Below are 26,742 nucleotides of genomic sequence, written 5' to 3' on the forward strand. Positions count from 1 at the left end.
GACCTTTATTTGCATCTCTTCCTGTGTTTGTTTGCTGTTTGTGTATCTTCTTTGTTGAAGTGTCTATTCAAATATTTTTCCCATTTATAAATTGGGTTGCTTGTCCTATTGTCGAGTTGTAAGGTTTATATAACTGGATATAAGTTCTTTATTAAATACATGGGGGGTTTTAACATAATAACAATTTTTTTATTAGTGTTACATATATATAAATTCTGATTAGGGAATTCTATAGCTGCATTGTAAATCTTGTGTATTACTGTGTATGTTCACCTAAATTTGTTTCTAAATGTATTAATTGTTAGATTCGTGTTTACTTAATTTGAACATTTAATTTATAAAAACACCCCTAATTAGTACATGACAATAAAAGTGTAGCTTACATTAAGTCATAAAATATTAACTGATATATCTGTTAGCCGTATTAATGTCTAGTTAGTGGTGCATTCTTAGCTTTGTTTCAGAACTTTGGACTTAGAAAAGTTTCTAAATGTGAAATAAAGTAAGATCCCAATTTCTGAAAAAAGAAATATGTTTGGTTAGCCTGAAAGATGGGTTTGTTTCCACTCGTGAACATTTTGGAACATTTCAGCAATCATGGAGATTTAAACACATATGGACGTAGAGCACAACACTGATGCAGGCCTTGGCTTGACCTGCTTTGCAGTCTTATAGAACTTTAGGTGGTAGTCACAGCTACTATGTCAAGGTTTCAGACCCGGAGCATGTACTCCCTGGTTCTTTCTAGTTTGATTTTTAATTTTAATATGGAGATAACCATTATGAGGGACAGATTGGAAGAGGAACAGACTTTTTCCTAGCGAAGTCTTTTCTTTCCAATAACCCTAGAAATACAGGTGGCAGTTCTTCTCTTTACATGTAAGAGAAATGTGATGTGAGCTCTTAAGACTGTCAGTTTTCTGTCCTAGCATCAGCTAATCTTTGTTAGGAGAACATTCGCTGCTCTTTTCTTGGCTCCTTCCAAGAGCTCTGTTGACATGATGCTTCCTTGCGTACCATCACACTGAGTAAGTGACTTGTCTGATAAAACTCTGTTCTTATAGTAGCTTATGCCCCCTGCCTCTCACATGACTCCGAGGCACATTTCTTTCCTGGGACGCTCAAGTTTCCTGGAGTGACTGTGAAGTTAAATATCTGATTTAAATATCAGTTTTTAAAACTGCTCATTACCATGCTTAAAACCTATTCTGATGGTCAGTAGTAAAAACATATATAATGTGTATAAAGCTGTTTAGATGTTGAACTTTTTGGCATTGTAAAAATTGCCAGCACACTTGGTTTCCTGACCCACCGCTCAGTGCCTTTTATGTGGCATAGGTTTTTTTCTTTATCTTTTGCAGAAATCATGTTTAGTGAGGTCTAATTGACAGACAGTTCACTGTTCTGGGGTGTTCCCTGCATTTGGACAGTGTGTCACCATCAGTATAATCGAGATAGAGAATGTTTCCGTCGCCTCAAAAAGGTCCCCCAGCCTCTGGCGGTCATTGTTCCTGTCGTTGTGCCTTTTCCAGAATGCCATGTAAATGGACCAAAACAGCATGGAGCATTTTGTCTGTGGGTGTTCTCATTTAGCACAGTGCTTTCGAGATGCATCCATTTGGTCGTGTGTATTATCATTTCCACCGGCCATCACTGAATTTGAAGATGGGGCAAGAGCCACCAGAAAGGAATGCAGCAGCCCTGCCCACTGTCTGATCGTAGCCCCACGCTGCCTGTTTTGGACTTCTGATCTACCGAAGATAGTAAATTTGTGTTGTTTAAGCCACTGAGCTCGTGGTGATGAATTCTAGTAACAATGCTAACCAGTACAAATAGCTGTGCTTTCTGTGTCCTAGAGATCAAAGAAATACAAAGATCTCGTGGTTTTTTTTTTCCCAAGTATTTCTTAGCTTTACGTTTCACAGTTTGGTCTGTGACTTAGTTCTTTTTTTATGTGGGGCAAGAGAAGGATCTGGTTTCCCCTCCCCCTGCCATCCCTCCAGAGTGAAGGGGGAAGTGCTCCCTTCTGTTTCCTGGGACTGTGGATGAAGAGTTAGTATCGGTTCTGTACTCGGTGGTAGAATCTGCCAGGGAAGCTACCTAGCTCTGGAAGGTTGTGTTTTGTTTTTGTGGTAACATTTTAAGGACGAATACACTTTCTCTAGTAGATAGAGTAATTGGTGTCTTTCTTAAGGTTGTCCACATTTTCAAGTTTAGTGGTATAATGTTGTTCTTAATATCTTGTCCTATAAAGTTCTGTCGAGTCTCCTTGAACTCCTATTAGTGAAAGTGTGTTTTCTTTTTTCTTGATCAGGCTAGCTAGAGGATTATTGATTTTATCAGTCTCTGCGAAGAGCCAGCTTTTGGGTTTATTGATTTTCCTCTACCATTTTTCGTTTCCTGATCCTATCTTTATTACCTTCCTTCAGCTTGTTTTCAGCTTAATTTGGCTTTCCCCCCCCCCCCCCCCCCCAGTTCTTCAGGTGGAGGCTTAGACAGATAGTAGGATATTTCCATTTCCCTACCCAGCCTTCCTTTTACAGTTGTCCTGTCTCCTTTATGTACTCTGTGACCCAGCCCTTCCATATCCTGTTTTCTTTTATCTGTTTCCCACCGTAGTCACCACTCCTTCCTTGGGTCTGAATTTCCATCTGTTTACTTTTCCTTCTGCCTGAAGAACATCCTGGATGTTCTGGATTTGTCTGTAGTACAGCCCCCCGGTGACGAGTTCATTATTGTAGAGACCTCATTCTGCTGCCTCCTGACTTGTATTCTTTCTTATAAGTAGTCAGTGCTCATTCTTTGTTCCGCTTTATGTGTGCATTTTAGTCTCTGGTTGCTTTTAAGACCGTCTCTTTATCACGTTTTTTAGCAGTCTGTCTGTGATGTTCTTTGATGTGATTGTTGACCTTACCTGGGCTTACTGAGCTTTCTGGATCTGTAGCTTTGGTTTTTGTCAAACTCACAAATAATTTGACCAATATTTCTTTAAATATTTTTTCTATAACTCCTGCCTGGGACCCCAATGGTCTATATTAATATCTCTACATATATATTACCTCCACACGTAAATTAGCCTCCATCGGGTCCCAGCGTGCTCACTTTTCTTTAGCAGCTGACTTAGTGTTTGTCTGCAGCTCCCGCGTGGCTCCCGACCCCATGTCACCGCCAAGTACCCGCCCACCTCCCCGGCTTGGCCCCACAGCGGGCTCGTGGCAGTCCTGGCTGCGGCTCTGTGCCAGTCCGCCCTCCTGTGGACACTGCCTCTTTGTCTTCCCCGCCCCCACCTGCCCTCAGATCCCAGGGAGACAGCCTGGCCGGAAATGGCTCTGCCACCCGCTAGCTGTGGGGCTGTGGCCAGGACAGTTTCTTACTGCACGGGCCTCAGTTTCTTCTCTGAAGGGGTGATGATGTGCCTGTCCCACCGCAGTGGTGGAGACCGGGTGAGCGAATACGTGCATGAGCCCAGGTGACCGTGTGCGGTGCGTGCTCCGCGTGTCGGTGTGCTTAGGGTTGTGGTTGTCATCCCGATTTTGAGGGTGTACCTAACGGTACAAGCCTCCCCTGAACAGTCCAGCCCCCACAGCAGCCTCCCCTGAGATGAGCCGGCTTCACGCGCGCTGCGTCTCACGGTCCGACCGCGGATGTGTCTTCAGGTACTTCCGCGTTGGCCTGGGCACGCTGGGCGCCATCCCAGGCGTGAGGCAGATCCCGCCCTGGGCCACTGTTCGCGCAGCCCTCCGGCTCACAGTGGCTTTTACGTATTTGAAGGGCTGTGAAAAAGCCAACAAAACCGCGTATGCGACAGAGACCTGTGTCCCAAAGCCTGAAGCGTGCTTACCGTCTGGCTTTTTGCAGGAGTTTTGCCGACCCCAGTCTACAAGCTCATCTTGGCAAGGACGCTGTTTTTGCTGACTTTTAAGTTTGAAATTTACATAATTTCCAGTGTGTTGTAAATATTGACATTTAAAGATAAAAGTATTATATTGCTCTTTAAAATGTTTCCAGTAGAATCTAAATAGCATGGATACGCCCACCATCATGCATTTTTGTAGAAATATGAATAAGCTCTAGTTCAGTGGTTGGAAAATGCTCATTGCTGCCTTTTCTCCTCTCACTCATATGTTTCTTCCACTCGTCCTATAGGATTGTATCCTAATGTGAACATTTTTCTGCCAAGTACTTTGTCACCTTGTCCTACTACTCTGTAAATACACGCGCGCGCACACACACACATCTATATGTATGTGTATAAGTTATTTAAAAAGTTTTTCTAACCGGAAGACTCTTCGGTCCTTAAGCGTTTTGTTCTGAACAGTTGTTAGTCATTGTTTTTACCAACTCCTGGTTCCTGCTTTTCCTCCTCGGTGCCGGCTGCCCCTCCTGTCTCCTCTCCCAGACCCCTCTAGGTGTGGGGGCCCCTAAGGCTTTGCCCCGTCCTCGGACCTTCATAGCTCATGAAATGTGAGTGCTTCCGTATAGTGAACAGCTCCCACCCTGCCCTCATCCAGCCCCGACCTCCCCCACACTCCAGAATCGTCTGCTGGCGATCAACGCCTCTGTTTGAATGTTGACAGGAAATCTCAGATCGACGCGTCCGATGTTGAACTTGGTGCGGTGATGCCCCTTGCAGCCTTTTGATCTTCCCAATGGCAACTCTGCCCTTTGCGTTGCGGGGTCAGAGACCTTAGCTCTTCTTTAGCTCCTCTCTTCACCACTCCCCACCCTCATCTGTCAGCAGATCCTGGTGGTGTTCCCATCGGAATATTTCCAAGGTCCTAACCAGCATGATCTCTCACCGGGGTTATTGTAACAGATCGCCTCCACAGGGCCTGCAGCCCAGCCCTCCTCTGCTCAGACCCCTCTCCGGGCTCCCCGCCTGGCTCTGCATAAAAGCCAGCACTCTTACTGTGGTCTCTTTGGCCTCCGCTCCTCCTCTCCCCTGCCTCGCCTCTGGCTGCTGGAGTGCTCTCTGAACGTACCCTGCTGTTTTCATGGGCCTCACCCGGCTCCCCCCGCCTGGAGTGTTCTTCACCCCGATGGCCTCCGTTTTCAGGCCTTTGCTCTCTCCGACCACCCTGTGTAAAATTTCAACTCCTGCTCCCTTGGCTCCTTCACCTTCAAGGTCTCTTGCTGATGTGTCACCAGGGCCCAGAACAAGGTCTGGCACATCATGAGCTCTCATCAGATATTTGCTGAATGAATGAGTTTAAACAGGATGTTGTAAGCTTCGATGGTTATTAAACATAAAACAGCGTTTCATCCGAAATGGATCTGAGAATGATGGAGTTACCGTTAGCATTTTTCTCTGATTTGGTTGATGAATTTGTAAATGACCGTTCCTTTATGCTACAGAGAAGGAGTGCCAGTTTTCTTCCTTCATTTTGTTTTTATAGATGTAGACACTGAAGACTGCCTGATGAGAGAGGCATGGGAGGTGTTTTGTCACAGCTATGACATTCCATCCTTGGACTTCAGAATCCTATATTTTCTTGATCTTTCTGCTGACTGTTAGATCAGGTTCCTCCCTCCATTTTGTTGAAAGCAGAGAATTGGAACCCATCTGACTTGGAAAAGACTTTCTGAACACGGACATCAGAGCCCCTTAGCATCACGGTTTCTGAGGCGTTCATAAAAGCCACTTTCCCAAGACCTGTCAGCTGACCATTAATCATACCTGTCTTCACTTGGAAGCATCTTGTTTTATCTGAGATTCTCAGGAAGAGTTGAGAACTTTGAGATACTGGTTTTGTTGTACCCTTGCCAATGTAAAAACTTAATGCTTTGTACTTCCTCAAAAGCTGGAAGCTGCAGGTTTAGCTCATTCAATGAATAAGAAATATCTCTCCGATGCTTTAGTAGGCAGAACCAGTTCTGATTGTCAGCTCAGTCAGCAGTCAGACTCACTCTCTCTTGGGGAAGTGTTACTTATTTCTAGGATGTGCCATCCGCCGCCTCACTTCCGAGTTTAATTGCTGGCAGTTAGGTGAGGCTTGGACCCAGTCGCCTGGGCAGAAGAAGGTGCCATATGCCTGTGGCTTATTGATTCCCTGTTTGCTTGCTTCTCACAGTGATCATGTGTTCTTTTACAGTCCTCTAGGGATTGAATTCACTAAATGAAAACTTTTTAAATTTTTTGTTTTTATTTATGTTTGAGAGAGAGACAGAGGGTGAGCAGGAGAGGGGCAGAGAGAGAGGGAGACACAGAATCCCAAGCAGGCTCCAGGCTCTGAGCTGTCAGCACAGAGCCCAAAGTGGGGCTCGAAGTCACGAACCGTGAGATCATGACCTGAGCCGAAGTTGGATACCCAGCTGACTGAGCCACCCAGGTGCCCCAAAGCCTCTAAGTGAAATTTTAATCCTTGCTGCCATCAGACTCCGCAAGATGTCTGAATTCAAGACATTCCAATATGAACTGGGATGTCTTCTTTATAACACCATACTTTGCCCTTAACAGAACTGGGTGTCAGATGGGGAAAGCACAACCCTGCCACGTGCCTCCATTTCCTGTGACCTTTGTCCACTGGGATGTTTGTGCCTTGGGGCAGTGCATCATGGTAAGAAGAGAGCTGAGAAGTCAACCTTCTGCTTCTAGTGGGGACAGCTATGAGAAGGGAGAGGGAAGGAGTGGCCGGTGGGAGTCTGACCTCGTGAGACTGTCAGGCAGCTTTCTTTTAGGGAATGCACCCGGACACTGGCCACCTAGTAGTGGATTCTCCTGGAGCTGTTTGTGCCCACATACCCCTCGGCCAGTCTCCTCCCAGGGATACCCCTAACCTGGCTGAAAGTCAGTGGCATACGGTTCCTCTCCTTGTAACCCTGAGGGGCGGGGATAGGCCGGCCCAGTGAGCTGGATGCCAGGAACTTTCCTGCTGCGTTTCACTGTTGTACTCGAACTGTTGTCCCAGTTATCTGAGAAGCAGGAGGTTTTCAGTCGCGGCAGCCTCACACAGTGACGCAGTGGGCCGTCCCAGACTTGGATGTGGCACACACTGGGTTACGGACGCTGTACACGAACCCCGTGCCTGCTGGTCCAGAGCTGTGCGGCCTTTCTCAGTCTCCACCCTGCAAGGCGCCAGCTTGGGAGCCGGACCCGCGAGGTGGGTCAGCAAGAAGTCTTCACTGGGGCCTTCGCTGAGAAAATCACAGGAAATAAGAGATGCTCTTAAGTGTGTTTCCTCTCCGTACAGTCTGCTTGCTCCCCAGCTGCTTTTTAAGTAGGACATGGCGTCTCTAGGCAAATTCAATAAATAAATAGAGTGGCTCGGGTCCCAAAGCTGTGTACGTCCTTAGACGAGGAGACAAGGAGTGCTGCCTCAGCAGCAGATCATTCTCCTGACACAGACAAAAACTAGAACTCTCCGCTTCCTGTCTGTCTTCAACCAGTTCAGAGACGATAAATCGTAGTCATTATTAAATGAGAGCTTGGCTAGGACAGAGGAGTATGGTAAAATCAAACGCCCATTAGACCAAATCACAGTTTCTCTGGAACTGGTTGGCAGCCTTGTTGAAACTATATAATGGTGAAGTGGAAGGCCAACTAGAGAAAAAACCACAGTGTGGCAGGATGCGGTGACTGGAGCACAGCCTGGAGGAGCGAGAACAGGCGAGAGCAGACGCGGCGCTGCACCGGGAGCTGGGGCGACAGCACGCACAGCGCCCGCCGCACCGCGTGCAGAGCCCAGCGCCAGATCCCCCTGCCGCGGCGGGCACCCGGTGACACAGGAGCCTCGCAGCCGCAGAGCCTCTGGTGGGCATGGCTGTGCTCTCATGACTGCCTACCTGCGATGCCCCTTGTTTGCAGAGTTCTTGTATCTGGAGGGAAAATTTTTCCCCCAAACAGTCTTTTCTAAAGACTCTCGGTGCTGTCAGTCACTGATCCAGGGGTGCCAGGGAGGGCTAGAAATAGCCGTATCAGATGCGTGGGGAAGGGTAGAATAATCTAGGCCGTATGATGGTCGAGGCTAGCAGTGAGGAAGAACATGCTGCCTCGTCCCGTGAGTGAGTGGGCTGCAAAGTACATGAAACCGTAAGATCGCTGTGAGAAAGTAGGGAAATCAGATGTTTCTGTCATCTGGGTTGGGAAAGATCTTTGTAAGCACAGGACCAAAGACAAACCACAGAAAGACGGGCTTCAGGGTGAGAAGTAGTTGAACCACAAAATCAGTGATAACCAGCAGACTAAGAAACACTGTAACAAATACAAAAGGCAGAGGTTGATCTTCCTAAGAGCTTTCTATATTGGTAGTTAAAAGATGAGTACTTCGGTGATAAAAGGACAGTTAAAGAACATCAGTCATTCGGTTCTTGCTTTAAAAATGACCCATAATATGAAATAAATTTCAGCCTCACTGCTTTTCAGATGAATGTAAAACAGAAATGCGGACTTTCTCCTCTGTCACACTGGCAAAGAATGAAAACACTGGGTCTGTAAATGTTGACACAGTCTCGGAAAATTGTTGTAGTGATGATCTGTTTGGCACTAACAACTCTGTGTTAAATATTTATTTTATGTAAGCAGCTGAGGGAAGCAATAATATGTAGTATTGTTGATTTGTTCACAGTGATAAATATTTGGGGGAAAGTTGAACTTTCTTATTAAAGATGGTGTTAATTTTGCCAGATTGTGAAGTTCAGAGTAACTGAAAACCCCGGTGCATTTCCGGCTTGGAGCGCAGGCGTCTTGGAGCGCCCTCTGCTGGCAGCAGCACGAGTAGCGCCCACAATTCACCAGCAGGCCAGGCTCGCCTGGGGTGGGTGGACTCTTAGCAGAGGCAGAGGCAGCTGGCGCAGTTGCGACTGTGCTGTGGGGTCTGTGACCTGGTGCCACCCTGCCTCTACACGTCCTCCTGCATGCCCACCGGTGCCCTCCAGCCCCGTTCCAGGGGGCGCGCTCAGTTCAGAAGGCTGCACCGAGCCCTCAGCCAGTTGGCTCGCAAGTGTTGACTGTGCACGCTCACTGGGGCAGGGGCTGTGTGCTTCACTGCCTGTCCCCAGGGCCTGGAGCACCCCTCGGACCTGACACTCTCATGGGGCAGCCAGCCGTAAAGAGATGACCTTGCAGCTTACCCAGGATGGTTACCTGTCATGAGATGTGTTTGAAGGGGGCACACCGGTGCTGTGATGCGGAGTGGGACGGGGGCCGAGGTGAGAACAGGGCTACCCGGGCCGGCTCTGGGCGACTGAGGGATGCCAGCGCCTCCCCTGAGCGCACATGGCCGGCGAGGAGACGGACAGCAGGCAGGGTCGCGGGGAGCCGATTTAAGTTCATCATCAGGGCAGGGGCAGGATTTGGTGACGTATCGAAGGAATCCTGCAGTCTTGGTTTTAAACTCTTAATTCTCTGTTTTTGCCGTATCCTAACATAGTGTTTGCTTTCTGTTAACTTTTTTTTTTAATTGAAAGGATTTTTTGTTTTGTTTTTGTGTTTTTGATAGATGAGGGTTACTACCAGGGTGGAAAATTTCAGTTTGAAACTGAAGTTCCTGATGCGTACAACATGGTGGTGAGTAGCCTGCGTTTGAGCCGTTGTTTCCCCTTCGCGTGGCTGGGTGGCCGTCCCGGGGCCCAGCACACCCCCACTGCATTGGGTCCCCCCAGTCCTGGGACTGAGTACAAAATGGCCAATATTTCTGGTTGGTGTTACTCGTCAGCAGGATTTAGAGCCTTAGGAGGGAGAGTCATTTCTCAACAAGTACTTGGGACTACTGTGTGCCAGGCAGCCTGCACTGGGACCTCCGCTCTGCCTAGGCTGGGACCTTCCCTGGGAGCTGCCTGTATGGTTCATGTAAATCCTATCTGTTACATTCTAGCACTGAAGAGGAAGGCATTTTATTTAAAACCGTAGTTCTGTTTATGGTATGGCACCAAAACCCTCGAAGTGTAGAAACATGTACTTAAGAATTTCAGAAAAGAAGAATGCCTTATAGGTTTAAACCATAATTTATACCCATAGCTACATGTTAATCTCTCAAAGACCCACCCTAGGTAATATTCACACCAAATACTGTCACATTCTATCTTTATCAGTTAGGAAGGTGAGACAAAGTAGAAAGTTACCATAGCGTGAGAAAAGCAGTGAATAGCAGACAACAGAGCTATCGAGCAGGGACAGGAAACTAATTTATGTGAATTCAGAGAAGGAAAGGAGAGGGTCATTTTGGGAAAGTGGTCGGGCCATTTGAGCTTTAAGGAGAAACAGGATTGGACTTGTCCTGACTTGGGTTGGCCCATAACGAGGGGAGGGTGGTGTTGAGGTGACGTCGAACTTTCTGGAACTGTGGTGACAGGTACAGAAATGAGAATTAGCAGCCTGCGTGCGGTGGATTGACCAAGTCGACCTGAAGGAAGATCAGGGTTGGGGAGTAGTGGGGAGGAATGAGAAACTCAGATTTGAGGGTTGTTGAGCATTTTCACTTTGGCCTGAGAAACTAGTGACAGTTGGGAACATCTTCACAATTTGAATTTATATATATGTGCGTAAACATCCCCCTGATGCTTCCTAGTCCTCTCTAGGCTTATCAAATAGGAAAGAAAAATCCACTGGTAAAACTAAGCCCCTTGTTAACCTGAGGCTGCGGATACTGGGGACACCACGTGTCCAGTCACTTTACCTGCAGAGACTCCGTGTTGTCTGACAAGTGGGATTAGGCTCCCCTGCCCTGGGCCCTGGGCCCTGGGCCCTGGCCCCACCACTGGGGTGCAGTTCAGGGGCCGTCACACTTTTTTGTGTGAAGCCAAACCTTTACCTTTACGGGGCCACGGCATTAAAATTTCTTTCTGAACGTAGCTTATGAGGATGGGGTAGAGTTGGCAGTAAGGGAAAAAATACATTTTGAAGCAAAGACAGGAAAATACGCATTTCAGGTCTTTGTCCACGCATCCATCCAGCTACCTACTGGCTTTGCATATTTCCCTAATCACAGACCGAGGAGTCTGGCTCCACAGAACCCCCGTACTCCCTCAGGTGAGATGTGGCTGGAGAGGTTTGGCTTCAGCACAGATGTTTACAATTCCAGGGGCTCTTTTGATGTTTTCTGGAAACAGCCAGGCATACGGTACTTAAGATTCCAGACTTTTCAATTATCTGGACGTACTCTAAGGATTCCTCATCCAAAGAATGTTAAATTAAAGGATGGTAAGTTTGTGACAGTCTTTTTGGAGAGGCGGGTGAGTGTTTGAGGAGGGGGGTGGCTTGGGGAGGGCCTTAGCATGAGCTGGTAGACTTTTCCACCAAGCCTTGCGGGATCTGAGACCCGCTGTCGCGGGTACGTGAGGCACCACTGAGTAGCAGAGTGTCGGAAGAGGGCAGAGCATGAGAAGATGCCAAGGAAGGAACCGAGTTTTGTTGAGAGCTTTCATGTGCCAGGTGCCCCCGCTCACTTGTGTTCCCTCCCCGGGAGTTCCCTGGGGGACATTAATATGCTCATGTTCATGCGTCAGGAAGCTAGGGCCCAGAGGGCTACAGTTGGGAACTTCCCTCGTTAGCTTTGCCAGAATAAACCATCAGGTGCTGAAGTGGATTCCTGCCCAGGGCTGCCTGGCTACCTAGCGTGTGCCCTTCTCGCCAAACCGGGTGGCCACTCTGTAGTGAGGAAATGTTTGTCATGTTGTCCTGTCCCTGTGTGACTTCTTCCAGAAACGGAGAGAATGGGACACGGCATAAACAAGATAGAAAACCACTGGGCCTTGAGGCCGTGTTTTTTTATGTTAATTAGTGATTTATGATGATTTTACATTTTTATATTTAGTTTCTATCTCCTTTGGGAAATTTCTGAATGATCGGCTGGTTTGATTTCATCAGGAATGAAACCAGTGTCCTCAAGCAAGGGGCACGGAGGGGCCAGCCTCTCTGGGTGGACCCAGGCCCTGCTGCTCTTAGGACCTCTCCCCCCCCCCCCCACAGGCCCCTTTGCCTGTCCCACCGCCTCGTCCAGGCTGAGACGGTACAGTGGTCCCTGGGGCGGGGGGTGGGGAGGTGACACCGTCCCCGGGAACCCGAGCGTGGCTGATACAGAGGTACTTGTGTTTACTCTTTTTGTATTAATCTTCGCTTGCCTAACTCCTCGGTGTCCCTTTCGGCCACACTGGCGGCTCCCCGAAGCGGGGTCTGGAGCACCTTTCTTTCGCTGTATTTCCAGTGCCCGCCACATGGTGCGCACTTGTCCCGCGGGGGGCGCGCTCCGCCCATATGAACCTGCGTGCAGGGGATGAAACCAGCATATGAAAATGCGTAGGTTACGGGCATTTGGGGCAGAGATTGTGAGAGTAAACTGCAGGGACCCGTGCTTCATCTGCATGAGGAGACGGCCAGCCTGGGAGGGCCCCGTGGAGCCGCCTCGCTCATTTGTTCTTATGCTTTTATGTTCTTTGTGAGGACTTTGCTAACACCCCTAACACGGCACCCCTAACGCGGTAACTTTTTTTTATTTCACCATCATAACAAGATTAACGTACGTTTTCATGTCAATTACATAATTACATCATCATTAGAACACTATACGCGTCATGGTTTTTTTTATTTTTTATTTTTTTTGGGACAGAGAGAGACAGAGCATGAACGGGGAGGGGCAGAGAGAGAGGGAGACACAGAATCGGAAACAGGCTCCAGGCTCTGAGCCATCAGCCCAGAGCCCGACGCGGGGCTCGAACCCACGGACCGCGAGATCGTGACCTGGCTGAAGTCGGACGCTTAACCGACGGCGCCACCCAGGCGCCCTACGCGTCATGGTTTTAAGTCAGTCCTTTATTGTTGGTCGCCGGTTGACCAGTTGTTGACAGCACGAACCAGACTTTCTGTAGATAGTAAATATTTCAGGCTTTGTGAACCATTTTTGGTCTCTACCACGTATTCTTTTTTTCCGTCACAAACTATGTGGGGTTTTTTTTAAACGATCTTTTAAAAACGTAGAAACCATACTCAGATCCCATGCAGAGACAGGCCCGCCTGCACTCGGTTCACCAGGCTGCGGTTTGCTGCCCCCCTGGCGTGAGCAGCTCTGTCGTGCGTCCCAGACAGCACTTGCCGTACGTCTGCCCCTGCCCGTGGCCTAAGCCGTTAGACGTAGAATTAAGACCGTGGAGTAACGGATACCGGGTTTGAAGCTCTTCGTCAACACTATTAAATCTGCCCCCCCAGAGGTCATGCCGGCAGCCTCCTCACCGTCACTGCCTGGAAATTCCCTTTTTCCTCACAAAGATGGAATGTTTTGATTATTTTGATCTTTGCCATTTTGGGAGGAAATAAACGGTATCTAATTGTCATTTGAGTTTTTGTTTCTCAACTAAGTAGGGTGCTAAATATTTTTTCCTATTTATGAGCTTTTTATGTTCTTTATGAACTGTAATTATGTCCTTAGCCCCTTTTTCCATTGGGATGCTTGTTTTCTTTCAAGAGTTCTTACCTAGAATTTATATGAAACTTTTTTCCCCAGTTTTCTTGGTTGTACTGTAAGGATTTTTGTTTTTCCTTTGTGTTTTGATGTTGTTCTGTAAAAGTTTGAGGTTTTTGTGCTTCACCACCGTCCTCAAATCTACTTTTGTTTTACAAGTTTTTCTTGTTATGAAATGCTTAAAACAGGCCTTCAGACTCACCAAGGTAACTCGTCAGCTTTTTCTTCCAGTGCTCAAAAAAAAATGTTTTTAACGTTTATTTTTGAGAGAGCGAACAAGTGCGCGCACGCGTGTGTGCGAATGGGGGCGGGGCAGAGAGAGAGGGAGACGCAGAGTCCGAAGCAGGCTCCAGGCTCCTAGCTGTCAGCCCAGAGCCCGACGCGGGGCTCGAACCCAGAGACCGTGAGATCGTGACTTGAGCTGAAGTTGGACGCTCAACTGACTGAGCCACCCAGGCGCCCCTCTTCCAGCACTCTTCTAAAGTTCTGTGTCATTTGTGTTTAATGCATCTGGAATACGAGTCTTAAGTGGGGATCCGACTGGGGTTTTCCAGATAGTTTGCCAGATGGATTCTGATGGAAGAATCTCTTTTCCCCCCACTGGTTTGCCCTGCAGTAGCGGTCACATGTCAAACTCAGCCTGTGACGGGGCGGGTGGCAATGCCGGGTAGCAGGTGGAGCTGGGTATTTCTTGTCTGTCTTGCCTTAGGGGGGGTCGAGGCAGCAATTTGTGTTTGGAAAGCGTGTGTCAGAATCCGGGTCCGGGGTTCTGATTTGCTCTCTGTTATGGGGACCGAGGCTTAGAGGACAACCATCGACGGGGACAGGGGAGGTGTCTGTGCTGGCATCTAACTGTGGAGGGTGTAAAGGGACAAAGGGGGGGGGCAGTTGCAGTCAGATACTTGGAGATCTAGTGAACACTAGGCGAGGTGACAAGAGTGTCGGGGACTCTCTAGACGGGAGGGAGAGCGGGCCTTCGGGTTCCCTCAGATTCATACAGCCCAGAGTGCCAGCCTGCCCCCGCCCCCACCTGCAGGCCTCGCCGGAAACGCACAGCCACGGCATAGTTTCTGTCAAAGGCCTTCCAGTTTACCTGCAGGAAAGCAAATTAGAGCATATTAAGTTGGTTGAAACTCACTCTGAACCTAATCCTGTAATCTTTGGACACCTACATTTGCAGACCTGGATTAAACCCTTGGGGAGTTTCTTGGTGTGATGATGTTTTCGTGTCAGTAGAAAAATTTAGGAGGGTGCTGGAAAGTGCGTCTGTTTTGTACAGACAAGACGGTGGAACTCTTCAAGGACTGGAAAAAACTCAGGAGAGCCTTTGGGCGGTGAAATACTTTGTAGGTTAGTAACAGATAAACATCTGATTACGGAGACTTTACAAAAGAATTGCATCATAACCGCACGTGATACACTGGGAAGACGAAGACGTCGCCCCCTGTGACAAAGGGCTCCCACTTGAGTATCTGTGAGATGACGTGTCTGTGAGACTTGGCAAGGTGACCCTTGCATGCCTGACCAGCTCCGTCCCGGGGGGACCTGTCTCACGCACGGGAGCGGACACACGGGCTGGTCGAGCCCAGCCTGTGGGACGGGTGGGAGGCAGCCTGTGAATGCCCAGTCATGGGAACTGGCTCGTGAAATGCTAGTATCTGCCACGGCAGGCGAGGAACCCCAAGACCATCTGAAATGGTGAGAGATGCACGTGAAAAAGTAGAGCGCACACGCCCCCGTGCCTCTAAAGAAAAACGGATGTGCCGGAACACAGCTCTGCCTAGAAGAGAGGCTCGAGGTGCAGATCAGATGTGAATGCAGATTATTTCTGGGTGGGATCATCACACATCACAAAAGGAAGGATCTTGCCCTGTGTTTTTGTAGCTTTATTCCTCAAAGAAGCCCAGACTGCTTTTATTATGGAGTCACTTTAAAAGGACGGCTTTCTGCAAACATGCCTCCTCATAAGCGAAGTCCGTGTGTCTCATTCCCACATACTCGTTTTCATTCTCTCTCCCTCCCGTGAGTGTAAAGCAGACTAAGACGTGGGTGTGGGACAGTGTACGTGCAGTAGCATCTTCAGAAACACCTGCACGGGGACCCAGCTACCACCGGAAGGAGCGGTGACCGCAGCCACAGCTCGACAGCTTAGCATGCAGGGCCCCCTTGTGAACTGGGCCGGTGGCACAGCGTGGGCTCGTCCGCAGCCCCTGCAGGGGAGGGGCGAGAGGGGGCCGAGGCCCAGCCACCAGCACCATGCGCCTGCGGGCCCCGGGACTTGTAGAAGCGTTGTGTTAGGGGTGCGGGCAGGCTTTGTCAGGGAGACTGGCACGTGTGGATGCGGCGTGAAGACCACTCCCACGCGGGTGACACGAGTCGGTGTCCAGAGCTGAAGACTGGTTGGCCGCGCAAACAGTGGAACGAGGGCTAGATGGGGTCTGTGGCAGCAGGCATGATTTGGAGAGCCCGTGATCTCTTCCTTTCTCTCTGTGTTGCAGCCTCCCAAAGTGAAATGCCTGACCAGGATCTGGCACCCCAACATCACAGAGACGGGCGACATATGTCTAAGGTGGGTTTCTCTTCTTTCCCGTCTTCTGTGTTTGTGAGCACTGGATGTTCGGACATGTTGTCTCCGCTGAGAGAAGATTTTGAGGCTGGGCTAAGATCAGGGAGGTTTGGGAAACCGACCTCGGGGCTTTGGGCCGCACTCTCCTGACCGGAGGGCCCCCCACCCCCAGCCTGCCTCTGCCTCCAGCCCCACGTCCTCCTGGGCCCTCTGGTGGCCAAGACCGCTGCCGGTCCCGGTGCAGCCTGTCGCCCGCCCGGGATGCTCCCTCTGGGGCTCCTTGCCCTTTCTTCCCCTTCTGAGGTAGCGACAGGCTGTAGTCCCTCCGTGTGGCCGATTTGAGCCAAGAAGGCAACATGTGGTTAGTAAAATCCAGGGGAGGGGGAGGAGTGTAGATGTCCAGTTTAAGAAGACCTGGCCATTTGTACTTAAGATGCCCTCTCTTTACCGAAACACTCTTGATGTGCATGAGCAGGACAACGTCCCAGAACTTCGTGTCACTTGTGGCCCGTGTGTGCCCCTCCCTCCCAGTGGGGGATGATCAGGGATCCGCGATTCCCCACTTCTTAAGGCTCATGTAGAGACCTGGAGAAGGCGTGTGGTTTGTTGTTTGTAAGTAAGTTTAGCACTTGGGCTTTGTCTTGGTGTGTCCTGCCAGTCTCTAGTTGGGGGGGGGGGGGGTGTCGGTGCAGGGCCTCTGGTGCCAGACCGCCTCACGATGGCGCGGTTGTGACTTCGGCAGGTTATGTAACCGTCAGCTGCGGCCTGCAGAGGGGGCGTTAGCATTTCCTCTGCTTCCCTCCTGCGATTCAGTCCCCCTTCTCCCTCAACGGTCAGCACCGGCTCCCAGGTCAGCTCGCATGTGGTGACCCCATTCTTGCATATCAGCCCCCTTTTTATAGACAGAAACGCATTTTACAAGAGGCTCCCTTTTTCAAGTCTGTCCTTTGAGTATCAACACTTCTAAAATCTGACTTCTCCAGCGTTAGGTTGTACATGGTACCCGCTCCAGCCTTATCCCCCGAGGCTGTTGCCGGGGCTCGCTCTCCGGGGCTCCGAGCACTCCTTCTCTGTCCTGTCCCTTCCTCGGTAGCAATTAAGGCCAGAGCGGGAATTCCTCTCGTCACTTTTGCCGTCTTCTGAGAAATCACGTTCTAGCAAAGTATCAGGAGAGCTCAGCAGATGGCCGCCAGCAACAAACTCCAGAAACCTCAGAGGAAAATCATTGATAGATTTGGCCTCATTCAAATTAAGAATACAGAACACAGAAGTGAGAGGGAAAAGGTCAGCTGTGTTACATCCTTCGTACGGATGTGGTCTTTACCACTCGGTATGAGAAAGGTGGACACAGCCACGGGGAAAAACGAGCACCAGCTACAAGCAGTGACTCGTACGAGAGTCGCAGGTGGGTGGGTGGGTGGGAAGGCTCTGAGGGGTGTTTAGTCTCCGTGGTAACCAGCGAGGCGCCTGGAAACGACGAGGTGCCACTCATCACTCCTCAGACTGTCTGGTACGAAAGCAGATATCCGGTGGGATGTGAGAGAGGGGGAGAGAGCAGGCTGTCACATCACCATCACGGGAGGGCGGTTCTATCTGGGTACTTTTGTTGGTCCTTCAGATCTAAGGTCTCCATTTAACTTACATTTACCCTTGGACTCGTCAGCTGCACTTGTAGGGATTTATTTGTGGGAAGTAAGGCGCCAGATTTAAGTATAAAGACCTCATCTAGTGAAAAACTAGACCGCGTCCAGCGGTGGCTTAGTCCACAGCTGACTTGCGGCGTCTCCTGAATAAAGAGAAAGACAAGCGTGGCCCACGCCCTCCTGGTCCATAGTGAGTGCCGGGCACCAGTTACCTGGATCCTTCACTCAGCACCACTGACTGGTGCCTGCTGCCCTGGGGGCCTTGTCTGGTACACAGCGGTCCTTCCCTGTCTCTGTGAGTCTTGCTCTGCTCCCACCCGGCGGCCCTGCCCTCCTCCTGGCTCAGGGTCAGAGGTGAGAGGTGCCGTGTCTGTGGGATTAGAGGGCCCCGGGCCTGGATTCCGGTGGTTGCACTCGAGACTTTTTCTCCTGGGGTCCGAGCTTCCGGCGTAGTCCCTGAGGCACCGTCTGCTCCCTTGGCTGCTGCCCTCGCTGATGGGCTGTCACCTGAGCTCCTGCAGGATTGCCACCTGTCGAGGCTGGGCTAGAACTTCCAGTGACCCTGTGCCCCCTCCACAGTGTCACTCTGCCCAGACCTGTGGCTTGCGACCATGGGTGCCGCCTGCCCGATTATGGGCACTCCCCACTCCCGCCCCTGTCACTTGCCCTTGCTGGGCGCCCCTGGCCTCCGGGTTTAGAGCCCTCCTGCTCTGGCTGTGCTGTCGGCGGGGAAGCTCAAGGGTTCTGACTGGTCAGCCAGTTGAGCCGGCTTCCTTCCTTTCCTCCGCCTGTCAGCTCGTGGTGGTGGTCTTTTGCTTTACGGGGCTTGCCGGCTGGTGGGAGACAGGCGTTAAACAGGTAACAAGCATACGATAAGGTCCATAAAAGAAGGATGAGAACAGCCAGGAAGGATTCTTCTCCCTGCCTCAGTGAAGAAATCTGTCACTGGATCGTATAAACACCAGGACCTGGCAGATGGTTTCCAGAAAGTTACTCAGATCTGTACAGGTTTCACGTCAGGCACAGGCCTCTGCAGGGCAGAGCCTTCTTTTTAAGGCTCAGAGTAAGTGGTAGTGGTCAATTTAAGGTTTTGTTTATTCCAACAAATCTTGGGCAATTAAGATTACAGCATATTTATATTTTCTCCTGATTGTAATTGATTTATCTGAACTTGAACACACTCCGATTCAAAAATTCTGTTCACAGTAACAGTTAAGACCCAGACAGCCAGATACTGAGAGCCTGACACCGACACGTGACCTTAAGAGATGTTAGGTACGGATCAGAGCAACGGTGCGATACAACTCAGCAATGCCAACTAGTTTTCCCCAGAAAGGAACTTGGCAATGAATTGTGGCTTTTCAAAGTATGGAAAAATCATTTATGTGAGAGTATCGAATGGCGTTTATAGCTGGTGGAACCGTGATGAAAAGGACCCTGAGGTCCGGCTTGAGAGATAGGGCCTCACGGTACCTCCAGAGCCGTGTGCCCCTTCTCTGAACACGGTCCTCCCACCCACTGCTGAGGACCATCCGGAGGTTTGGGTTAATGCACCTTTATCCTTCATTTTCTCCTTTTGAGCTTTTTAAAGACAAAAACAGACAGGGTATGAAAACGTGTGCTGGGAGCTGTCGTCAGGGTCAACCCGCAGCCCCCAGCGAGCTGCCCGGGTGCGGAGGACCATCATTGCCCATGCCCTTGGGCGTGTTGCTGCTGCGCGCCGTGCCTTCTCTCCTCCGTCCGACGGAGAGATGGCCGTGCCTCCCTCGTGGGTCGCGGAGGCATTAAGTGAGGTCAGGGTCGTTCTGACCCACGCGTAGGAGGCCCTGACCGCTAGGTTGACAGGTGCGCGTGGTGTCTTTAAGCTCCTGCGTGCGTCCAGGATTCGAGCCCTGCGTGGACAGGCAGCGAAGATGGCACGAGAGTTGGACTTGTGGGGTGTAACGGCCTCAGAGGTGGGGAAGGCCCTCGGCAGCGAGACGGAGGCTGCGAGGCCACGGGGGAGACGTGGGGCACGGGCAGGGCGTGGCGGCAGCGTCCGCACATCGGCGGCTCACGCGACTGGAGGCTGCCCTCGCTGACCACTGCGCCCTTCTGCGTTTCAGTTTACTGAGAGAACATTCGATCGACGGCACCGGCTGGGCTCCCACAAGGACGTTAAAGGTAGAGTGCAGCGCTCTTGACCGCGGACCTGGAGGCCCCTCCCTCCGGGAACCGGTCTCCTTGCCGTCCTGTCCACAGCCTACTCCCTCCTCGCCCCCTGCCTGCCTGCCCGCCAGGGGTGCTCGGCCCAGCATCTGCCCCGCCGTTCCTCTGCCCCCAGTTCTCCGGGGCAGTGGGGCGTTCCCGTTTTCCTCCGCTCACCTCTCCCCTGTACCATTTGTGCCTCAGCTCATTCACTGTTCTTCTCTTCCTCTGTCCCCAGTCTTGTGAGGTGCTCACTCTCAGAGGAGAAGGGGAGGAGAGCAGCCGGGCGGGTAGAGGGGAAGGAGGGAAAGGACGGATGTGGCCTCTGTTGCAAGTTACAGGGAGCTCGCTGGGACAGGCGGTGGGCCCTGAGGGAGGGGAACGGGGAGCTTGCTTGGGTGTAGGCTTGAGTTGGTTCTGGTGGTGAGCGTTATGGGCACCCCACGAGACCACCGGCTGTGGCTTCACCTCAAGGCCGTTCTGCCGTGGCATCCGTAGGACCCTGTACTTTACTTGCCGCCTGATCTTTTCGTCAGAAGCAGTCAGGACTACCGGCCAGCGTTCGCTCCGTGGTGCACCTGACTCCTGCCGTCGTTTCTGATGGGATACAAACACGCAGCCGGAGCCCTTGCCCTGGCGCTGGGTTCCCAGCCTGCGCTTCCCTCAGCCCGAGGCTCGGTCATCTGGACCAGGCCCGTTTCCTTGGTGACCGTGTCCTGCTCTGACACAGTCATACCAGCTCAACCTGGAAGGGTCGTGGGCGTCCCATCAGCGTGCTTGGGACGCTCTGAGACTGGCGGGCACGTTGCACTGTGCCGTCTTCCTCCCTGTCCCCTCCCCTTCTCTTCCCGTGTCTCAAGAGCGGTGTTTTCCCACACGTGTTAACTTTGGCTCAGTCACGCACGGCTTACAAAAGCTGTCCTAACTAAAACCACTTGTAAGTCCAAGTCTGTGCCAAATGCACAAAAAATAAGCATGGCTGGCAAGCGAGATGCTGCGTGGGATGCTGTCCCTTGGGTCACAAGGGTGAGCCCGGGCAGGCCTGGGCCACGTGTGTGCAGGGCCCTCTCCCCGCCATCCTTCACACATGAACTCTCTGGGCCCTGCCTGTGGAAAGAGCTGCTGTGGATGAACTGACCTCATTTGTTGTATGCCTACTTACTGGTTCACCTCATAGAGACCGTCCTCACCCCCGTCCCCTGCTCTTAGCGGAGGACACTGAGGCCCAGAGAGGCGGGCGTGGGCCACAGTGGCCCACAGGTGACTGACTGCACCGGCTCTGGGGCCCTGTCTAATGCTGTGCGTGACCACACCTGGAGGGGGCGGCACCAAGTAGGCCCTTTGGGGGAGGGGCCCGGGGAAGGAGTTTGGGGCCCTGTCCCGGAGTCGAGGCCGGAGGACACCACGCACTTCCACAGGCCCGACCGTGATCCTCCCGAGGTGTGGTCTGAGTATGGACTGGGGCTGAGAACCAGCCTGAAAAAAGACAAGGCTGGAGCTGACGGCAAGGAAGGCTGAAAGGGAACCTGTGTTGAGTCACAGATGGCCAGTCACTCCAGAGCGAACACGGTGGTTTTCCATTTTGTTTTAATGGAAATTTCTGATCTTTGAATGTTAGGAAACGTTACTAGCCTTCCTTGATTTTTGAAATAATTGGAGCAAAATTGTAGGAGGCCCGTGGACCACGGGTAATGAGCTTACCTGCAGTCCCCAAGAGGCCACAGATGCAGAAAACAACAAATTTTATTGTAAAGATGACTCTCCAGAAGTCTGGACTACATGAGAGGGTGGCGAGGACGAGGTGGTGTCGGTGGGTTTCTCCTGAGCAGATGCACCTGTCTTGGGCTGGGCCTCACCCGAGGGCACTTCACATGGTCCTTGATTCTGTGCTTCCTGCCCATACTGCTCACCTCCACGTTCCCAGAGCCTGTTGTCACACTGAAGAGAAGTTGTCGTTGTTTTTTTTTAAGTTTCCGTCTTGGGAAAAACAGCATGCTGAGGATAAATTCTGACATGGTGCAATCCCGATCTCTTTGTCGCGCGTTTGCAAGACTTAGTGCACGAGAGCCTGAAACTTGTTTTCTTCTTTCTTTCTCATTCCAGGATGTTGTTTGGGGATTAAACTCTTTGTTTACTGTAAGTACATTGACCAGAATCCCGAGTTTTCTTGATTACTCTGCCTCCTGGTTTTAAACATCCCGTTAAGGATCACACAGAGGGATTGAAAACACAGTGCCCTGAGCAACATGCTGACCCCCTCGTTCTGTCATAGTCTTACTAGTTAGAGGAACAGTGACACGGGAACTGAGGGGGCTTGGGGTAGCACATGGGGAAGGGGGCCCTGGGAGCCCTGCTGGAGTGGCTGTCTCGCCTCTGGGGCCAGGGCGGGGGTTGGTGCCATTCTGCTTCGTGTGGGCAGCCGTTCCTACGGGGGCACCTGGCCCGCCCACTTCATGTGTGTCCTCACCGGCAGCCCTCTTCCCTCCCACGTGTCCTGGTTTGGGTGAAGGCCTATGGTGGTCACACGACTTCTAGACTTTTCACAAACCTAGATCCGTAGAGTTGTTGTCTCCTCAGTGGCCAGCTGCCCAAGTTTACTATCCTCAGAAAACAGCATGTCACAGGCAGGGGCTGGAGGGCAGGCAGGGGGCATGGGGAGAAGCTAAAAGCTCGTATTTGAACTTTTTATATAATATTCTTTGGAGTTTTTACATTTGGTCATAAAAGAGCTTTCTTTAAAAGAAATAAGCTTCAGGGGCGCTTGGGTGGCTCAGGTCAGTTGAGCGTCCGACTTTGGCTCAAGTCACGGTCTCACGGTTCCTGGGTTCAAGCCCCGTGTTGGGCTCTGTGCTGGCAGCTCAGAACCTGGAACCTGCTTCAGATTCTGTGTCTCCCTCTCTCTGCCCCTCCCCTGCTTGGGCTCTGTCTCTCGCTCTCAAAAGGAAACATTAAAAAGAATTTTTTTTAAAGAGATAAGCTTCAGAGATCTGTCTCTGCGGAGGGGAAAAAAAGCTGTGATACTTTTAAGCTCAACGTCCATGAAAATGAGCCCATCCTGGTCAGCGCACAGAACGGCGGGGTGTTGGAGGGGCAGCTTCCTGGCGCCACGGCAGGAGTGTGACGCAGCGTCCGGGATCACGGTGCTCTGCTCTTGCCTTCAGCAAGAATAAAAAGCCACGGAGCCTCGAAATTAGGCCCTCAAACTCCCGCCTCCCTTTGCCTTCTCCTGTGATGTCCCGGGTAACCACCTGCGGCACCAGCCACAAACCCCGCAGCTTCTGGCTTCGGGCCCCCCCTTAACCTAACCCTGAGAAGGCAGCGCTCAGCGGCACCGAGCCTCTGCCATTTGCTTGTGATTGTGGTTTGGCTTTTCCATTGCCGTGTATGGTTTACTTCTGAGCCGCGAGGGCTGCGGCACGAGGGAAAATCCACCCAGCTGGTCGTGCTGCTGCTGCTGCTGCTGCTTTGATTTAGCTCTTAATCTAGTGCAGCCCCCCGTCGCCAGTGCTCCAGGCCTCCCCAATTCTGAGGAGCCAACCAGAATTGCTGATGAACCCCGATGTTTATTCCAGCCAGTGTACTCGTTTTAGGTCAGGTACATGGTAAGGAAGACAGAGAATTTTGTGTCTCGTGGTCTTTATATGCATCAGGTATCTCGTGTGTGTGCGTTGTATTTTTGCCAGTGTCTGGGACTTACAGTTGATCTCTTACAGAGCATAGAGGCCTCTGTGTTTTCCTTGCAATATTTGTGACATATTGGTCATACCCTGTTATTTTTCCTAAGTCAGAAATACAGTCCCCAAACTTAACATTTCTCCTGAAGAGAAGTACAGGCGTCTTTACAGTGGCCACAATGGCTCTGGAAAGCAGTGATTTCTCTGAAGGACAAATGTCACTACCTTGGTTTTTAAGAAGAGTATCGGGCAATATAAAGATAAGGCACGGCCTCTGATTTGAAATCTTTGAGGAGAGAGGAGTACCCATTCCAGAGTTTTCTTTTTTAAGATTTTATTTTTTTTAAGTAATGTCTCCGCCCAACCTGGGGCTCGATCTCACAACCCCAAGATCAAGAGTCATGTGCTCCACTGACTGAGCCCCCCCAGCAGCCCCCCAGGATTTTCTGAGGCAGAAAGGTCTGGGGGGATGGGCCTCCTGGCACTGTGGCGCTCACTTAGGCTCCACACGCCATTCCTGCTGGGTATGAGTGCCGTGCTGTGAAGGAGGGTTAATGGATAAAGAGAAGATCCAGTTAAGGTCAGCCTGGAAGGAAGCCACAGACTTGGCAGCGGCAGAGATGTTCATCACAAAGTAAAGCAAGAAATGAGTTTTTGAAGACAAAAGAGTGGGATTTTTATTCGGAAATGCTAACGAGAGTGGCTCTTTATCAAAAGTAGCATTAGAACTTAATGCGGTCACCATCCTCCATTTTCACCAAACTTCGGACAGTTGTATGTGAACATCCCCAGTCCTTCAGTCAGCCGTTCGCCCACATTTTGAAGAAGACACCCACACGTTCAGCACGCTTCCGTCCCGAGAGCCGTGAGCCGTGATGGAGTTTCTCTAGCTTGTCCCGTGGCTGATTAGCTTCCCGTCTCCTGGTTCGTAAAGTGAACACATGTGACAGCGGAAGAACAGGTTCTTGCCATGGTTTACTTTGAGTTTTTCTCTCTTTAAGGATCTTTTGAATTTTGATGATCCGCTGAATATTGAGGCTGCAGAACATCACCTGCGGGACAAGGTAAGCTCGCGGCAGCGCCCTGGGTTGGTGGCTTTCTGTCTCTTGAGCAGATAAACACGAGGCTGAGAATGGTAGGTCTGGCCTGCAATTTAAAGCCATTGACAAGCAATTGGTAAGTAATGTCTGGCCCAAGGTCAGACAGAAGGGTTTTTATTAGATGTGGTTTCCGAGTAGAATTCAATCCGCGGGATTTAAAGCCAGTAACTGTCAGTTTTCCTGACGAACCGTGTGGGGGCCCAGCGATCACCATCGCCCTGCCCGCCCTCCCGTTGCACTTAGGCTCATACGCTCGCTTTGCGGTTTGGTTTTGCTCCAGCATAATTGGATCCTGTTTATTACTCTTAATCTTCAATTCCTTTTTTTTTTTTTTTAACTTTTTTCCTCCAAGTCTGTGAATAAACCATCACTCACTCATTTTAGGAACTAATGGTCCATAAAATGGCTCTACTGTACTTTTTTCAACCATTTCATTGTGGGCACTCAGGTTTTTCCCCCCCAACTATGACAGTGATGCAATAAATATCCCTCGTACGCACATCCTTAAAAGTACACGAACAGAGTGTAGGAGCAGGAGTCAGGGTGACGGCCCTGTGACTGAGACGGGGATGTGAGAGACCGATCGGCTTTAGTTGGGGCCAAGCCAACTAGCCAGTAAGGCCTAAGCAGACGCAGCTGCAGGGCTAACTTGGTTTAGTCGTAGAGCCTCGAGTTGCATTTTCTGAACCAGGTTCCTCCCTGGTGAACCCTCCGCACCCCAGAAGTTAGCCACCCAGTGCTGTTACCGACACCCAGCCTGAACATGTGAGGTTCTAAATGCTGCGCTTAAGAGCGGGTGCTTCTGTGTATGTGAGGCCTGCTGCGTGTGTGTGCTGTTACCTACAACCTCGGGCAGAGGGGCGAAGAGAGGTGCTGCCTCAGCAGGGCCCCAAAGGGGGGCAGGAGTGCCCGCGAGAGCCGCGCCCCCCAGCACGGATCTGACACAGGCTCACGAGACCATGTGACGGGCACAGCAAGGGCCAGTGAGGCGTGCACTGGGACCGTGGGGTCAGTGGGAGCTTCCGGTCAGGCAGAGGAGGCTGGGAGCAGCAGAGGCCTTCAGGAGGAGCTGGGGTGCGCGGGCCCCGGGCAGGGGTACCCCCCGGCTGCTCTCACGGCTTGTGCTGCTTGGCAAAGCCTTGGTTTGTCCGCTGCACTGACGAGCCCTTGCGGGTGTGCTCCGGGCCCCATTCACATTGTCACTCCACTTGTCACTGTCCCTGACAAGGGCTTCCCCACTCAACACTGTGTCTTATAGAAACCTAGTCAGGGGGAGAAAGGGCTGATAATGGGAATACTTCCAGGGCCACGTGGAGAAAGCCCTGTTACCCGTGGCCTATCCGTTTATTTCTCTTGGAAGGTTGCTTTCCATTCTTTTGGTGGAATAAGGGGAAAACTTGCGTTTATAAGCTCTCAGCCCCAGTGAGCTGGACCTAAAGTCCTCCAACAGTGATGCCTCCACGTGAATTCTAGGAAGTGCCCCAGCCCCACCCACGTCCTCATGCCGAGTCATGATGACAGTGACTGAACTTTTCTCGTTACTTTATTTCGTGGCCATTGTTCCTCTAAAGTTTGATGGTGGCCACTTCAGTGCCAGGTGAGGGGCTAATAACACTCAAGGATCTGTTGATGAACAATCACTGTCCCCAGGGAGTGCACATGCTAGTGAGCAGAGGGGGTGGGCGTTGGTGGGGCGGGAGGCGGTGATGGGTTCCCTGTCGTATGTAGGGTGCTCAGAGAAAGCCTTTCTGATAAGATGAGTAGAGATCTGGTGTGAACCAAATGGGTATCAGGGAAGAGCATTCTGGAGTGTTGACAGCAGCGCAAAGGCCCTGGGGCAGGAGTGTGTGCTGGGGTGTTCGGAGAAGACTTAGAGCAGAGTTGCAGGACAGCCGTGACGTAGAGGGCAGCAGCAACCTTGAGTGGCCTTTCCGGACTCTGTCCCACACGCTTCTCAAAGACCGTTCGCTCTCCTGTTAATCTCCACGAGGGAGGGACTCTTGTTATCCCTGATTTGCTGCTGGGGAAGTAGAGCCACCAAGGGGGTAAGAGACTTGCCGGGAAGGGGCAGAGCCCAAGATGTGAACCCAGGCACGTGGGCCTTGCTCGGTGGGCCCTCAGGCAGGGGCGGAGGTGGGATGCACGAGGGCCTCCTGGAGGCCGTGGGCTCCGCTTCGTCCA

The 26,742-nt window shown here is 51.2% G+C and overlaps 1 protein-coding gene across 1 annotated transcript in view; it reads left to right on the forward strand.

Annotated features, from left to right (window-relative positions):
- The window catches only part of UBE2F (ubiquitin conjugating enzyme E2 F (putative)), a 53,835-nt gene that overhangs the window by 23,170 nt on the left and 3,923 nt on the right, over positions 1–26,742 (forward strand). Inside the window, 5 exon segments of the mRNA XM_030327563.1 lie at positions 9,438–9,505; positions 15,890–15,960; positions 19,706–19,763; positions 21,891–21,923; positions 24,463–24,525. Coding sequence (XP_030183423.1) covers positions 9,438–9,505; positions 15,890–15,960; positions 19,706–19,763; positions 21,891–21,923; positions 24,463–24,525 — 293 coding nt within the window.

The sequence above is a fragment of the Lynx canadensis genome, chromosome C1 (assembly GCF_007474595.2).
Source record: "Lynx canadensis isolate LIC74 chromosome C1, mLynCan4.pri.v2, whole genome shotgun sequence".
Taxonomy (NCBI): domain Eukaryota; kingdom Metazoa; phylum Chordata; class Mammalia; order Carnivora; family Felidae; genus Lynx; species Lynx canadensis.